General features: G+C 38.7%; 1 protein-coding gene and 1 long non-coding RNA gene across 8 annotated transcripts in view; one reads left to right on the forward strand and one right to left on the reverse strand.

Moving 5' to 3' along the window:
• The window catches only part of LOC148425320 (disintegrin and metalloproteinase domain-containing protein 22-like), a 64,798-nt gene that overhangs the window by 452 nt on the left and 48,436 nt on the right, over window positions 1–15,910 (reverse strand). For 2 of the 7 annotated variants that reach the window (XM_088409611.1, XM_088409615.1), the window contains 16 exons: window positions 14,884–14,976; window positions 14,722–14,802; window positions 14,589–14,639; window positions 14,318–14,381; window positions 13,998–14,103; window positions 13,799–13,918; window positions 13,557–13,725; window positions 11,973–12,084; window positions 11,426–11,516; window positions 10,031–10,084; window positions 8,445–8,525; window positions 8,091–8,291; window positions 6,665–6,765; window positions 6,524–6,590; window positions 3,726–3,849; window positions 1–2,706 (listed from right to left, as the gene is read on the reverse strand). The exon at window positions 1–2,706 is cut by the window's left edge and continues 452 nt beyond it. In XM_088409611.1, the coding sequence (XP_088265737.1) occupies window positions 2,686–2,706; window positions 3,726–3,849; window positions 6,524–6,590; window positions 6,665–6,765; window positions 8,091–8,291; window positions 8,445–8,525; window positions 10,031–10,084; window positions 11,426–11,516; window positions 11,973–12,084; window positions 13,557–13,725; window positions 13,799–13,918; window positions 13,998–14,103; window positions 14,318–14,381; window positions 14,589–14,639; window positions 14,722–14,802; window positions 14,884–14,976 (1,536 nt within the window). In that variant the 3' untranslated portion in view covers window positions 1–2,685. Of the gene's footprint in view, window positions 2,707–3,725; window positions 3,850–6,523; window positions 6,591–6,664; window positions 6,766–8,090; window positions 8,292–8,444; window positions 8,526–10,030; window positions 10,085–11,425; window positions 11,517–11,790; window positions 11,819–11,972; window positions 12,085–13,556; window positions 13,726–13,798; window positions 13,919–13,997; window positions 14,104–14,317; window positions 14,382–14,588; window positions 14,640–14,721; window positions 14,803–14,883; window positions 14,977–15,910 lie in introns of those variants that run through there. The other 5 variants (XM_088409613.1, XM_088409614.1, XM_088409612.1 and 2 more) reach the window with 5 other exon arrangements.
• Window positions 13,525–14,446, forward strand: LOC148425321 (uncharacterized). The gene is made up of 3 exons (XR_015864996.1): window positions 13,525–13,691; window positions 13,805–13,962; window positions 14,040–14,446. It is a non-coding gene; the product is annotated as an uncharacterized LOC148425321 (long non-coding RNA).

Below are 15,910 nucleotides of genomic sequence, written 5' to 3' on the forward strand. Positions count from 1 at the left end.
GTACTTAGTGAGCCACCGCTGCTGCACATAATGCCAAGAATACAAAGGTACTTAATCAAAAATATACTACGGTGGTCGCGCTATCAATCCAAGAAGGGTGCCCTTCATATGAACACTAAAGCCTAATGCGGACATACATTACAAATGTGCTTAAAAAAAACACAACGTAACTGTACAAAGGATAAATTACATTTTGTTTCATTAAATTCCAGTGGAAAATAGCAAACATGACTTTTTTTTTAACCTTTTGGAAATCATCCATTTTTTTTATTGTGTTTCTCGGTCATGCTCCTTTCCAGTTATGTTCCTCCTAATGCAGGGGTGTCAAACCCAGTTGAACTGTGGGCCAAATTCTACCCCTAGTTTCTGACGGATTGTGAAGTCCAATCAATTTTAAATATGATCGTCACATATTTATCTAGTTTCCAGTAAAAACTGTTCCAAAATTGGTCACAAAAAATGCTTATTGTTTCCCCCAAAATGTTTTTAAAATTGAAAACTTGTGATATTTAGTCATAATTAGCATTTTGCGTGCCACATAAAATGATGTGGCGGGCCGCATTTGGCCCCCGGGCCTTGAGTTTGAAATCGGTGTCCTAAAGGAATAACTCGGTGTAAACTATCATGCTGCTGGTAATGATGGGAAATATGAAGCTTCGTGAAGCACTTGTGATATGTTTTCACCCCTCTAGATGGTGCTCTTGGTTGAAAGATCAACAGTTGTGAACTGGAAAGGTATTCAACTTCCGCTGCATCTTTGAAGCGTGAGTGCCATCTAGAGAAGTCCAAAATTTCTCAATGAAGCTTCATTTATCCACCACTAGCTGTTGGGCCTTACAAGCTCTACATTACAGACCGGGGGAACCTGTGGCCCAAACGGCGTTTTACCTGACCTGCCATGCAATTCGCAAACCAAACCAAACTACAGAGGAACATTTCATTTAAACAAACACACAAATAGCTATCATTTGCGAATCGTCATTTTGTGACGATTATTTTTTCTTCATAAATTCAGTATGGCCCTCTGAGAACTTGAGGAAGAAGGTTCCCCATTGTTCCCGCTGCTAATGCACACTCCTGGTTAGATTTGATGACATTATCATGGCGCTAAAATTTGAGCTTTATTTTTTTCCCACAAAGGCTTGATTATCACGTCTCCAAAATATCATCCTGAGTGATTAATTTGTAGTGTGGGTGCCCGCCCTCCCCACTCAAAAATTGGTCAAAAACAAAACAAAAAAAAAGGCACACTAAATGTTTGTTTTTGTGCACGTGATCAACAGGGTTACTCTAGTCTAAACCGTGGTAGACTGCTAGCTAGATTAGCTGGCTAACTAGTAAGATTGGGACATTAAACAGAAAGATAGCTATTTTAAGAAACTACCTAACTAATTGTGTTTTGTTTCTTTAAAGTATTCACCACAAGAAAGTTGGCGAGAAGAATTTGTAAAATCGTGTTGTGAGATAAGATTAAATCAAACAGCTTTGCCTCGCTTTTTGCATTTCTTCTTTCAAGATTTTTTTTTTTATCTCATTGCAATTGGCACCATGCTGCCTCTCACAGGTAAGTCTTGGTACTACAACAGACACCAGGCGAGACGTCACAATTTTTGATGTGTGTAAACTACTTTTTTCCCTGTCATCTCACTCAGTTTGGAAATTGGTTAAAATGTGATGCAATTAATGAATTATTAAATACAATTGTGTAAATATTAGTCATGTTGCAATCTTAGTAGCACAAGTTACAAAGTATTCTAGCATTGTGCTAACCACATGCTAACTTGGTTTTCCACTTTTTTTCCCACTGCCATTGACAGCTATAGACGCCAAATTTAGATTTTAAGCGGGCTGCCAGGCAACGACTTAACGCATTTGGCTGGATTATTAATCGTTGTTGATAAATTATTGGACGAGCTAGATCCACATCAACCCCTACAGTAGCGCCATGTTAAAAATGGATATGGAGGGTCTAGGAAAGGAGTGCACTTAAAGGGTTTAACACAGAGTGAGAGGTACACTAAAAATTTGGGGAAATAAAAGGACAACTTTTTAACTACGCGATCAATGTTGAATCCTAATTCTACTGGATCAAAAAAGAAAATGAGAACCCCTTGTCTAAATGTTTCCCTTCAAGTGGACCAAATATATTTATACATTCTGTTGTGAGTGGAGACTGAAGTTTTAGTGGTCACACAGCATTTAAAAAAATGTGCTTTACATATGTACACAACATACAGCGTGGAGGAGCGCGGTGCATGTTCAACTTCCATTTTTATGAGCGATGATGCAATATTGTTAATTATAATGGGAGAGAGAAGAGAGAGAGAGATGTTAGAGAGGGAGAGATGTTGTGAAAAAGTGTTCCCCTCGCATGCCTTGTGTTCAAAAGGGTCCTTTGGCGCTGCTTCATGCATTCCATGTTTGAAGCCACAAATGCTCCACTTGATCCGATGATGCAGCGTGGACCACATGGGGGGGGTGGCAAGGATGGCTCAAGGTTGTTAATTACATTTTTTTTTTTTTTTTTGAGGAGCGAGAGTAGTTCTGAGCTCCGGTACTGTGCCGCCCATGATTCATCTGGCTTCTTGAATGATGAGATGTTCGTTGTTCATCCTGGTCTATGTTCAAAGTCCATTTTGTTTCACTGCCGTTGTGTGCGCGTGACAACGTTTTTTCCCTCTGGTCTTATATTGATGTCTCCCACAGCTGTAAAGAGTCGAAAAGCAGATTAAAAAAAAAAAAAAACGTCAATAGAGCCATGTCATGTATCGTACAGGAATTGTTGTATTAGAGTGCACAGTACGTGAGCAATATTTGGGGATGAAATTGATGTATAATTCATTTTATTGCTCATATTGTACTGAATGAGCAGTTGGGGTAGGAAGTTCCTTTTTTCTGTTTTATAGTACCGCTTCACTTTTTCTGTTTAGTTACCACCAATCGACAAGAATGAACATGATTATGGAGTTAACATCATTCAAATCAAAAGCCAACAGTAATACTTCCAAGAATAATAAGTTAACTCTTTCAGTGCCGAGTATTATTGGAAAAGAAAACCTCGACTGGGCCACTATTTTTCAAATTTTCACTCACCTTTCAAGGCCGACAAATTATTGTATGTTATGTCGATGTAAATATGGGCGCTGCCATATGAAAGATTGACTTCCATTCTTCAGTTAGAATTGATGTAGGTAATAGCTATGTTGTAAGTGTGGAAACACTGCCATCAAATGGTCACTGTTAGCACTACAGTGCTCAATTGCCTTATTTTAGGTAAGCATTAGTCAAGGGTGTCAACTCTTCTTCATAAAAAACGTTATTTATCATTGTTATTACCATTTTAAAAGACTAGAATTCTCGTCCATGGTGCTGAATGAGTTAATAATGTGCAAGTTCCTGTAAGAAAATGCTTGCAATATGTCCACGGTATTAATTATTACATACTGTATGACCATTTGAAATATGATTATAGACATTAGCAAGAATCATGGAAGTTGATGATTTACTTTTGCGGGCCGATAAAATGATGTGGCGGGACGGATAAAGGCCCCGAACTTTAAGTTTGACAGCGGCGAAATAAGATCCTGAGCTTAGCTAGCTAACTCGATCAATTTAACTAGCTAAAAGACAGACGATCAATAGACGCATCGCTAGATAAATGGACAGATGCATCGATAGGCAGGTAGTTATGTAGTGTAGGTTGGCAGGCATGCAGAGCGACTGACCCTGGCGGTCTGCCTGTTTGCTTTCCGCTGGTCGTCGGGCAGAGGCGGCATGGGGTAAGGGTATCTCCTGCTGGATGCGATGGATCCTGTTGAAGAAGTGGGAGACTTGGCGGGGGAAAGGGTCCTGCCATGGAAAGAAAAGTTCCAAAATCAAAAACTTGAGTATTGCTACGAATAAATACAAAACGTCAAAGGTCAACGTTGCCCCTAAATGCTGCTATGGCTTGTCGGCAGAAGCAAACATAAGACCAGATCATCATCAGCTTGTATGGGCAACCTTAGGACAGTTTTGTAGATAGCAGATCACTTCCCAGCAGTGTGAGCGCACATCATGCTTCCCACAATTTTTTTTTTTTTTTTCAGTTTTTTTGCAGTTCATATCACCACATTTCCAAAGTGTGAGGAGCGCCGAGTGTGAAGATGGAGCGCACTAGAGCAGTGCTGGGAAAAGAGCTAAAGCAGCCTCGGCGGGAGACACTGACTGACTGACTGACAAGTCAAGGAGCCACAATGAACCTGAGCCTGACAACATGTGGAGGAGAGAAAGACAGAGGAGAATGTTTTCATTCAGGGAGTGCGGAATAGCAAGGAAGGGGAAGTTAGTTTTTAAAAAGCCTCATTTATGTATTTGGGAGTTATTTAATGTTCCAAGGTTTATTCACAACACTTTTGCCTGTGGTACGTCAAATTTAGAAGGTATTTATTTTCGACTGAATGAGGCTTTCAGGAGGACTTTCTACATTCTGGTTTATTAATCATTATGGAAACTTCACAAAAGAAATAGTTTGGAGAATTACCACGACTGCCCATTTAGGATTTATAACATCCATTGCATTAGAAAAAAAAAAAATCAAGTATCTATCCTCCTATACCTATACAATATTAGCCAAACATTTGAAAACACTATTAAATTGCAACGGTGTTAAACACATTAAGAGCTCAACAAATTCAATCTATTACTGTAGAAAATGAAAATCCTGACAGAAAATTGAAAGTATTTTGCCAAGATGTGCAAAGCTTTTATCTCGGTGAAAAGTATCATTAGTGACGCAAACTTCTGACAGACGAGCCGGAAAAACAAACCAAACCAAAACATTGTTAAACAGTTATCTCCTGGAGTTTGTTAATACAATCTTTCTAGATACCACTACAAATGTCACTCCATGACACAGCGCTCTGCTCTTTAAATTAAATAAATATTTTGGGGTTTTTACCAAATAATTACATTCATTTCTTTTCACAATATAAATGACTTAAATAGAATAATCTTTCTATAATTCTATTGTGCAACATAAATCAATCTATAGTCAAATGCTGGTTTAGTAAAGTACATTTTAAAAACACTATTCATCTGTTTATGTATGTATGTACAGTATGTATGTATGCATGTATTTATTCATCCCATTATCTAATTAGTTTAGAAATATTTACTTCAAGCCACTTCACCAGCGAATAAATGGCATTTGAATACAGTGAATGCCCCACCCCCATCTCTCCTCTGTTGTTATGGAAACAATGTAGTTGTGGGCCCAGTGTTCGGAGTGGCAACCCGGGGGAGCACAGTGATGGTCACACAGTCACACACTGGGCTGACACACACACACTTTGACGCCACAACGATTAACATGCATACGCAAGTGAACGCGAAGGAGTCGAAAGAGAAAACGTGTACGCTCATATTACACAAAAAGATATTATGGAAAAGCAACAAGCGCCAGACAAACAAACCTTGACATTTTTTTTAAATGCTTAGCAGCAACCCCGTACTGATACTGATTTTTTTTTTTTTTGGATTGATTCATTTCAATTTGCTTGGCAAAGCCACAAATGAAAGCAAAGACAGTGAGGGGAAGGAGGAGGAGGACGAGGGGTTCCGGACAAGCAGGACACAATCCGAGATAATACCTAAGGTATGGTCCTTGCGTGTTTTTATTCACATCTTCTACCCATTTAGTTACATCATAATACTCTGTTTTGTCGTGAGGGGTTAAATACCTGTGGGAAGGGAGGGGGTGATAGACACAAACAAGGGGAGGAGAAGGAATGAAAAGGAGCCAAGTGATGGGACGGGGAGAGGAAGATTAGACATTTTTTTAAGAGAGCAGAGCAGAGACATCCTGAACGGACAGCACGATGCAACTGGACAGTGGATGAACTCCATGGGAGAGAAGAGAAATAAAAAAATCACACATATACATAAAAACATACACACACATACACACACCACCCCGCATTGTGCATTCCAAGGCTAGGTTACACGATTACATCATTCTCTTGTCGGTGGCAAGCTTGCGATGCAAAGAGATACGCAGCCCGTGCACATGGTTGTCATCACGGTGCATTCGCAGGCATACGGTAAATAAGACCTGACGTTCATGAGAGCACTTTGTTAAATACGCCTACGGTGGACATATTTTGTATTGACAGAGTCAAAACTGAACCATTTCAAGCAGGAGCGGACAAACTTTGGTGATCAAAGGCGTTTTTTGTTTTTTTTTCAGTAAAACAATTCGTCACAACAATAATAATTCTTATTTCAAATGTTAATATTTAAAAATGCATCCTAGGTAACCTTATGATTATTTAAAAAAACATAGCATTTATAATGTAAAATTGCTTAATTTAAGATATTTTTCCTATTATTTGCAATGAAAGAAAAAAAAGTGATATAAATGATTAATGAACAAAAAACAAATACATTGAATAAAGTTTGTCCATTCCAAATTATTATTATTATTACTTTTTGTCCTCCCTTGTCACATGACCAAGCTCACAGCCGCTCATCAAATGGAACTTACTCTGTGGAGTTTGAGCGAGCGCGGAACTTCTTCCCTTTCAGTTTCTTGCGATGGCCACTCATGTTTCCTGGCGATAGACGGACACAAAAGTCATGGAGTGTACGGGAGGGACGAGTTCCTGCGGCTTTCGTTGAGCGTTACCTTGCCACGAGTTGCTCCTCGGTCGGCCGTTTTCACAAATGTCGGAGATGTGTTTGGCGTCTGGGATTCTCTCGCTCCAGGAATGGGACAGCCCATTAGATCTACAGATGCATGCACAAACAAGGATGTCAAACCTTACGTATTTTTTTTTTTTTTTTGTGGCAGTCAAAATGCAGATTTGACAAATGATGGCTAAAAGTGACAGGATACTCTTTAGGCTCAATGATATGACACTAAAAATGAAATGGAAGCTTTACAATTCAGAATTGGGCAGACATTGACAAGGAAAAAGTAAGATCAGTTTTACAGCAAAAATCATGGTTGTACAGAAAATCAAAAGAAGATAAGAAAGAATAAGAATAAGAAAAAGAACAATGAGGTGAATGAAGAGCAAGAAAAAGAACAAGAAAGAGAAAGTAAAAGAAGAAGAACAAGAAGAATGAGGAGGAAGAGGAGCAAAATACGTTAAAAAGAACAAGGAAGAAAAGGTGGATGGCAAGCAAGTAGGAAAAGAAAGGAGAAAAACAAGAAAAAGAGCAAGAAAAAGGTGGAAGATGAAGAAGGATGATAATGAAAAAAGAATGTAGATAAAAACTAAAGAGAAAAGAAAAAGGAAGAAGAAAAAGGACGATGGAGAAAAAGGAGGAGGTTGAGGTAGAGCAAAAAGAAAAAAGATCCAGAAGAAAAAAGGTAGAAGAAAAAATAGAAGAGTAACAAAGAGGAAGAAGAACATGGAAAAAAAGTAGGAGAAAAATACATTGAAAACTAAATTAAAGAAGAAAAAGAGGAGGATGAATTCAAGAATGAGAGAGGAGGAAGAACAATTAAAAAAAGAGGATATGGAAGAAGAAATAAGAAAAAAGAAGACAAAAGCGGAAGAAGAAGAAGGGTGAAGAAGAATGAGGAAGACCAAGAAAAAAAAGAAAGTAGAAAAAACATGAAATAAGAGAAAAATGAAAACAGAAGGAAGGAGTAAGAAGATGAACAGGAAAAAGAACAAGTAAGAGGAAGAACAAAAGGAGTAAGAAGAAAAAATAAGGAAGAAGAAAAAGAAATAGAAAAAAAGCAGAGGAAGACAAATGAAGAGGAGGATGAAGATGAAGGAGCGAGAAAACAAAATGAAGGATGAATGAGAAAAAGAAAGCAGAAGGAGGAGGAACAATGGCACAAAAGAACAAGAAAAAGAACAAGAGGAAAACCAAAGCAATAATACAAGAAAAAGATGAAGACAAAAGCACACAAGAAAGCACAAGAAAAAGACTGAAGAGCAACAAGAAGAGGAAATAACAAGAATAAAAAGATGAACAAAAACAAAAATGACCGCCCTGACCGAAAGATGGCGCCAATGTTACCGCTTATGCTTACATACACACACGCACCGTCAGAAAAATGCGTGAATGAGTGAAAGGATGGCGAGATGGCACACCTGAAGCCAAACACTGAGAGGTTGTGCGTAATGGACGGGATGGAAGGAGTGAAGGACAGGGCGCATATCTGAAGGTGCGACAGACACGCTGACCTCTTCTTGGAGCTGCAGCCCGAGTTGGTGCTCACGCCGGGCGGCATGTCGCTGTAGAACGAGTCGCCGTCGCTCGGCTTTGTGGCGTAGTCGCCCGGCGGCATTTGCCTGCGCGTACGACACACACGCCCGTCATCGGGACGTACTCCACATACAAACTGCAAAGATTTTGTCTTTCTCTTTTCCAGCGCTGCTGCAACCAATCCATACATTACAGTATTCTAGCGAGGAGCAAAATGAAGCTTCGTGAAGCATCTGTACTTTTTCGAAACTCCTCTAGATGGTGCTCTTGGTTGAAAGATGAACACTCGTGCGCGGAATTCTTTGAAGAGAGGGCAGAGTCTAGAAGAGTCCAAAAGTATCACGAGTGCTTCGTGAAGCTTCATTTATCCATCACTGCAGTATACAGTGTTCCCCCACTACATCGCGGTTCGGTTATCGAACCTTCACTCTAGAGCTGATTTTCATTTAGGACAATAACTTTTTCCTTTACAGATTTACGTTGGTTTTTTTCTTGCATTTCTTTTTCCTTTTTTTTTAAAGGAAAAAAAAAATCGCACTCTACAGGAAATTTCTTTTATGACCGTAAATATTACAGGTCTAACTTGCTATTTTTCTTGATTTTTCCCTACAAGCAAGCAAGCCAGACTAAAATATATTAATTTTGTGTATTTTTAAGAAAATATAGATACAAGTTTGTAAATGTGCAACATGCATTCTCTTTTGAAATGAAGAAATTACATGCATCCAATTACATGCATTTTTTTTTTTAATCAAAGTTACTTTTTCTCTCAAATTAGTTTTTATTGTTTCTAGGATTGTTCTTTTGGTTTGTATTTATGTTTGGAGAATTAGTTGAGTAGACTACAACTTCCGAAAACTATTGGCCTTTCCTTCATAAGTAAATACATTTAAAATAAACCCTGAAAGCTCATATATGAAGTCAATTGACAGACAAAAAAATGGACATTTTGACCATAATTGTAATTAGTTTTTGTTTCATAAAATGTACAAAATGCAATTTCAATTAGTAAGTGTTTTACTGTTTAAAAGACTCTCTATTTTATATCGATATCAATACTCAAACCCAAAGACATATTTTTACATTTACATTTTATACATTAATCCCAGGTTTTTGATTTATTTATTGTCATTTTTTTCTCAAGTGTTTGGCTAAATACAATCCAAACATGGCTGGTAATAGATGATTAATTATTAGTAATTGAGCTACTTTAAAACCCACTTTAATTACTTACTAAATACCTAATAAAGTATCCCAAACTAAATAAATGATTAATTTATTACTTAATGACCCAAAGTAATCAATTACCTTTGTGCTTAATCAACCAAGTAATTGATTGCTTAAGTACTTAATTACTTCAAGTAATTGAATACTTTTATTCTTAATTCCCTAGTCTTTTACCTTAGTACTTCATTACCTAAAGTAATCTTCCTTTAGTAGTTAACTATCAAAAGTAGTACTAAGCAGTGCTTACCTTATTTAATTCCAGCCATTTTTAGACCTCCCATTCGCCAAACACTTGAAAATATTTTGAAATAGAGTGGGATTAAAAGCCTGGACTCTAAAAAAAAAAAAAAAAAACGCTAAAATGTCTTTGGATTGAAAAAGCTCATTTTAGTAACTTCTTGATTAACCTTGCTAATCAGCGATGCTAATTTGCCATCACGATTGACATACAGTAAGAGAACTAAAAGTGATGTGTGGCAATCACAGGTAAATATGAAGCAAACTGGGCCCAGAAAATGCAACAGTTAAGAATAAACAAGCACAGCCTTCATTAAACATTTATGCTCAGCGCGTGTAAAATTTTGTTGAGTGAACAAACCGGCAGAATCTTCGATGAACCTCCGACTCCACGTAGCATCTCCGCTTATAACTCCTGTGAAGAGGCGGAGCATTACTCAGCACTGGAACACAACTGCTGCCAAATGTGTTGCATCATCACCATGTTTATTATTATCATAGCTTCAAGCCCAATATCTCCTTCAAAGAACAATGCACATTCATGCGTCGATAACCAGACTAGGTACACCGAAAGCATGCCTCCAAAATATTTTATAGCATCGACATCAACCTTGCTGTTAAGTTGTGAGTCAAACGGAGCCATCTGAGAATTAAAATCATGTTGCCTGCATTTTTCAGGTCAAGGCTTCTGTTTGGTTAATTTATAATCCACACATTCATTAAAATATCATTTGTATGCGTTTTTGTTACAATTCGATTGAATCATTTTTAAATACAATTGTATATTATTCTTTTTTTAACCAAATAAGCAAAAATGACCCAAGCATATTGGGTGTTACCTGAGAGTCTTTGACACATTGGATACACACACTTCCGGGTCATTTTAACCCCGAGACATTGTAGTTTGATAACAAAGGGATCATGCATTATTGAACTCTGAAATTTTGTCACTGTCTGGGTGAAATTTCAGCTCCCTACTACCGTATTTTCCGCACTATAAGGCGCACCCCCAATTAATAACGTATGTTCAAACTTTTTCCATATATAAGGCGCACTGGATTATAAGGCGCACCCTCAATTAATGACATATTTTCAGTTTTTTAATCACAGTATAGTAATACTCAAATTAATAACAATAATACCTCAAATAACTCTAAACTCTCAATAGCATAATAACTCAATGTTAATATGAGCAACCTTGTTCAACTGTAAACCCACAAAGGAGCTGCAGGTAAAGCTTATTTTATCAGTTCATTCCCCATCTACCAATCCCAATCTCAATATTGATCCATATATAAGGCGCACCTGATTATAAGGCGCACCATCAGCTTTTGAAAAAAATGAAGGCTTTTAGGTGCGCCTTATAGCGCGGGAAGTACGGTAAGTTCTTTCAACGCTAATTCTTTGATGTGAATTGCCTTTGATGTAAAGATTAGTTTGGAAAAAATACTGCACAGGGGATAAATAAAGAAATATGAGCGTTATTATGAAGTTTTATCATGCCATATGTGATGCATCCCAAATTAATAACCCAAATTCTTTCACAGACCCTCTGCAGTGAGGACACGGACCACCAGGTGTCCGTGAACCCCACTTTGAGAACCACCGATCAAAAGTGTCTTTAAATGCTCCACATTATTATGTTTGGATCATATTTTGGACACAGCTCCAGTTGCCTTGCATTCGATTGCGCAGGTGTACCTAATAAAGCGGCAGTTGTGAAAAGAATACACTTTCGCGTTGCATAATCACTCACTTGTAGCACCAGGCCGTCACGGCCAGTATGAGGGCGAGGAAGAGGATGGAGCCAACAATGGCGCTGATGATGATGTTGGTACTGGTGATGCCTGACGCACAGCAAGAGGGACACACGCTTGTGTTATTGTCTGCGCACGTTCAAGCAAGTAGACGACAAACAAAAGCACACGCAACACACACATTTGAAAAGGAGAGTGTTGACGGAGCAAAAGAGGGACAAGGGCTTAACCACTAATAGCTTCTTAATCTTTATTATTCTTAAGGGAGTTGTAGGATCCCTAAATTGAATTTGGGATGGCAAGAGGAGGAAGAATCAGGAAATTCCAGGCAAAAATGAATCAATAAAATTCACTCAAATCTAACCTCAAGCGACTTCGCCAAAGACATCGGCCTGTCAACAAAGAATGTGTTAAAAAAAAAAAGAAAAACATAAGGAGTGAATGGCGATGAACAGAAGCATGAAATATTCAAACAGAGCAACAGAAATAAAAGTTAAATGTGGACGAGATAAAGCGGATACCGTAGGAACGAAGCGAGAGCGCTACCTGAAACCGAGGCCGTGGGTCCAACTAAAAGATAGCTGAGGGACGACGTGGAGTTGCAGTCCTCGCCGGCCCAGCCCAGGTAACACACACACTTCAGCTCATTGCTGCACACCTGCATTCAAATGAACGTCAAAACGCAAATTTGAATTAACGCCGACCGTCGGATGGATTGGAGAGACGCGATTACGGTCACGAAGTCAGCGATGGCTCGCAACGGGAAAGGGATAGAGTTCACTTGAGATGTGAGATTAATAAATTCTGCGAGGATGTTCATAACACAAAACATCCATATCTCAAATCATTTTTACCCTTTGAAATGACTGGTAATACCATTAATCTGTTCCAGCGTCTGACCAAAAAAAAAAAAAAAAAAAAACACCTAAAGGTTTTGTGAGCGTGAAGATGAATACATTTTTTTGGACAAAATTATACAGTTAAACAGGTCACGTTTGTAGTTCTTTGCAGAGAAGAAAAGAACGCAAACAGCGGGTTGTGATATATTCAGATGTGCTGCTCTAACCTCATCTTTGCATTTTGCTGTTTGCATTAAGGTACACAGATTTTTGTTTTCTTTATTTTTTCTTGTTTTTGTCATGGCATTACATCAATATTGGTATGTAATTTATATTGATGTAATATAATTTGTCTTTTCTATTATATCACACTTTGTTAGTCATTATTTTTTATGGTTCTTGAAAGGGTTAGATTAATTTAATTGCTCTAAGTGCAATTGCAATAAACTTGATTCTATAACGTAATATAATATGAAACACCATAGTACAAGATAATATAATTTGTCATATACTGTATCATTTGATTGCATTAAACAGACACATCATATCATATATCATATCATATCATATCATATCATATCATTTCATATCATATCATATGAACCAGACTCGCATCTCTTATTATATTCAATTATATTATATTAAACTGACTCATATTGTATCATATCATATTAAATTCAATTATTTTAGAATCACTCAAATTGTATCACATATCATATTATATTAAATTATATTATATTAGACTCACATAGCATATCTTATTATATTAAAAGCTCATATATTATATAGGTCATATTGTACTGGACAGACTCACATATCCATTATCATCACAAGGGCCACAGGCTTGCTGGTGCCTATCCCAGCTGCCTTTGGGCAGTAGGCGGGGGACACCCTGAACTGGTTGCCAGTCAATTGCAGGACACACAGAGACGAACAACCATTCTGCACCCAATCACACCTGAGGTACAATTTAGGATGTCCGCTGCACCTGCCATGCATGTGTTTGGAGTGTGGGAGGAAGCCGGAGTGCCCACAGAGAACCCACGCGGGCTCGGGGAGAACATGCAAACTCCACACAGGAAGGCCGGAGCATGGTGAATTTTGAACTCGGGTCCCTTTCACTGTGAGGCGGACGTGCTATTCACTGCGCCACCGAGCCGTCACATAACACATATTATCTAAAATATATTATAAAACAGACTCGTGTCATGTCACGTCCTATATCATCACATAGCACGAGGCCACCCGTATGAATCTTTGATGACGCCTGACTGCACGAGCGCTTTCGTACCCCGTGTCCCGAGCAGATGCTTTTGTCAGTGGTCCCGGGGCAGGTGCTGAAGTTGAACTGCTGGATGGTGAGACACTTGTGGTTGAGACAGATGCGATCTGTCCCGCAGGCCGTGCCGTCCTCCACGTAGCCCAGGTCGGTGTCTCCGTCGATCATCACGTGAGCGCCACTGGCACACGCACACGCGCATAGAGTCAATTTGGTGGTTAACCCTGGTTTTGTGGTTAACACTGACTGCGTACCTGCAGTCCAAAGAGGCACTGTGTCTCGCCACTGAGAAGGAGGTCAGTCCTCCTTGAAGTTCTCCCAGTCGCGGGGCAGGTGAGATGTTGGAGCACAGAAGATAACCACAGTGAACATCCCTGAAACACCCACGTGAAAATTAGAGAACAGAAACGACGCACAGGTAAAAGCCACCTTAAAAAACAAAAGAAAACGTACTGCTTGTTACACTGGATCCACGTGTCTTTGTCCCGCCCACAGTTGCCCTTTTCCGTGCCCTCGATGTTGAGCTTCTCGTAACAGAACTTATCAGCTGCTGTGGCCTCTGGACGGTAAACCACATTGTACCATGTCACAGATTGAGAGTGCGCCTCATGTACCAAGCATGCAGGAGACTTTTGCTTGAGTGAAAGGTTGTAGGTTTGAATAGCAAATGGTCTTCCAAAATATGGAAGTATGGCTAGTGGAATATATCTCCCTCTGTATTAAAAACACGGAAATATTTAATGAACCAAACAAGTATACCATATTGCACTTACTCTCTCCCCAAATGTACTTGCACTGTTTGTCTTTGGTTTTGCACCTCCCGTTAAAGCAGCGGCCCTAAAGAGGAATAGTGTACATATGAAGAGTGTTTATATAAATGTTCAAAACAAGGTTAATGTATTTTTTTCCCCCAAAATACCTGTATGACATTCAGTATTTATTGAGTGCAAGATTGAAAACAAAGTATGTGTAACAAAGTATAGCAAACTACAATAAAAATGTACAGCAAAACCTTGGTTGCAAACAGTTGCGGGACTGTCTCACCTGGTCTTTCTCACACGTGTAGCCATCCATCTTATGCACATTTGGTGGACACTGCGAAAACAAAGAAACACCTCATGAAGATCTTTTGGTCGCTCGAGTAGTTTGGCTTAGAGTTCGAAAGTCTTGCGCTCACCTGGCTGGAGTTTCCCGTGCAGTTTTCGGGAATGTCGCAGTCGTTCACCGCATCTCGACACACGACCCCCATGAATTCCATCTGTGGGAGCAAAACAAATGACATCATCATTTACAGGGGGCTTCTTCAAAAAGAAGGGCCTGGGAGCGAATCCTTTCCAACCTGGCAGTTATTGCAGCAGAGTCCGTTGCTGCATTTCGAGCCTTGAGTAAAGGTGCACTTCTTACAGCAGTTTTCTCCCTCTCGTGCGCACTCCTGTTAAGAGAGCAGCTTTTTTTTTAAATACTGATTCAGTCAAATGGTTATTTCATGTTACGCTTGCCTTTAATAACATTTCACCAGACAATTCTCTTGGCAAACTTGAATCATTTATCATGCTTCATTAGGCTCCCAAGTCTGATAGCCTATGATGCTGCTGCTGGGTAATTAGGCTATCACAAAAACATTAATTGTTACAAATGTATCCAGAAAAGCACACTACAGGCTGCATTATCAAACTTGAAGGGGTCCCTTTCTTATTTGAAATAAATACATTGGTTTTTTTAAATATTTTTTGGGGGGAGGGGGGGTCCCCCCTTTATTGGAAAATTGCAATGGAAGTTTATCAGTGATTTTTAAAGAATGTTTGGATCTTAAAAAAAATAATAAAGAATTTTGCACCATTAGAGAGCCAGACTTTTCCCTATCAAATAGCAGTGCTTCAGTGTGAGTTTAGTTTGAAGTTGTAATATCACGATTAACCACTAGATGGCAGACAAGCTCCATAGAGCTTAACCCTATATGGCACAATGGTAATTTCAGGAAAAAAAAACTGAATGAACCTTAAAAGCTTTGCGTATTTTTGAGGATACTATAAAAAAGCAAGATTTCTCCCAATATCTCGGGATGTAGGCAAGATCTCCAAAGCACCAATTCACACAAATTCAGAAAAGGACAAGCACTGGAAAGGAGAGCTTGCATCACACTGAGTTTGAGTGAAATTGCAAGTAAATAGAACTGAGTCAACAGAGGTTTGATTATAATGCTTTATAAAATGTAAACTATTCTCCAAAGTTAATGTTTGTGAGCCCTACGATATTATGATGCATATTGGTGCAATAAAAACTGATATATAGACATTTTGTCTATATTTAAACTTGAATTATTTTCATAGATCTTTTTCGAAAGTGCGTGCTTCTTTTTGGCTCCC

This window comes from Hippichthys cyanospilos, chromosome 3 (genome assembly GCF_059441005.1).
Source record: "Hippichthys cyanospilos isolate Australia breed blue-spotted pipefish chromosome 3, RoL_Hcya_1.0, whole genome shotgun sequence".
Classification (NCBI taxonomy): Eukaryota; Metazoa; Chordata; class Actinopteri; order Syngnathiformes; family Syngnathidae; genus Hippichthys; species Hippichthys cyanospilos.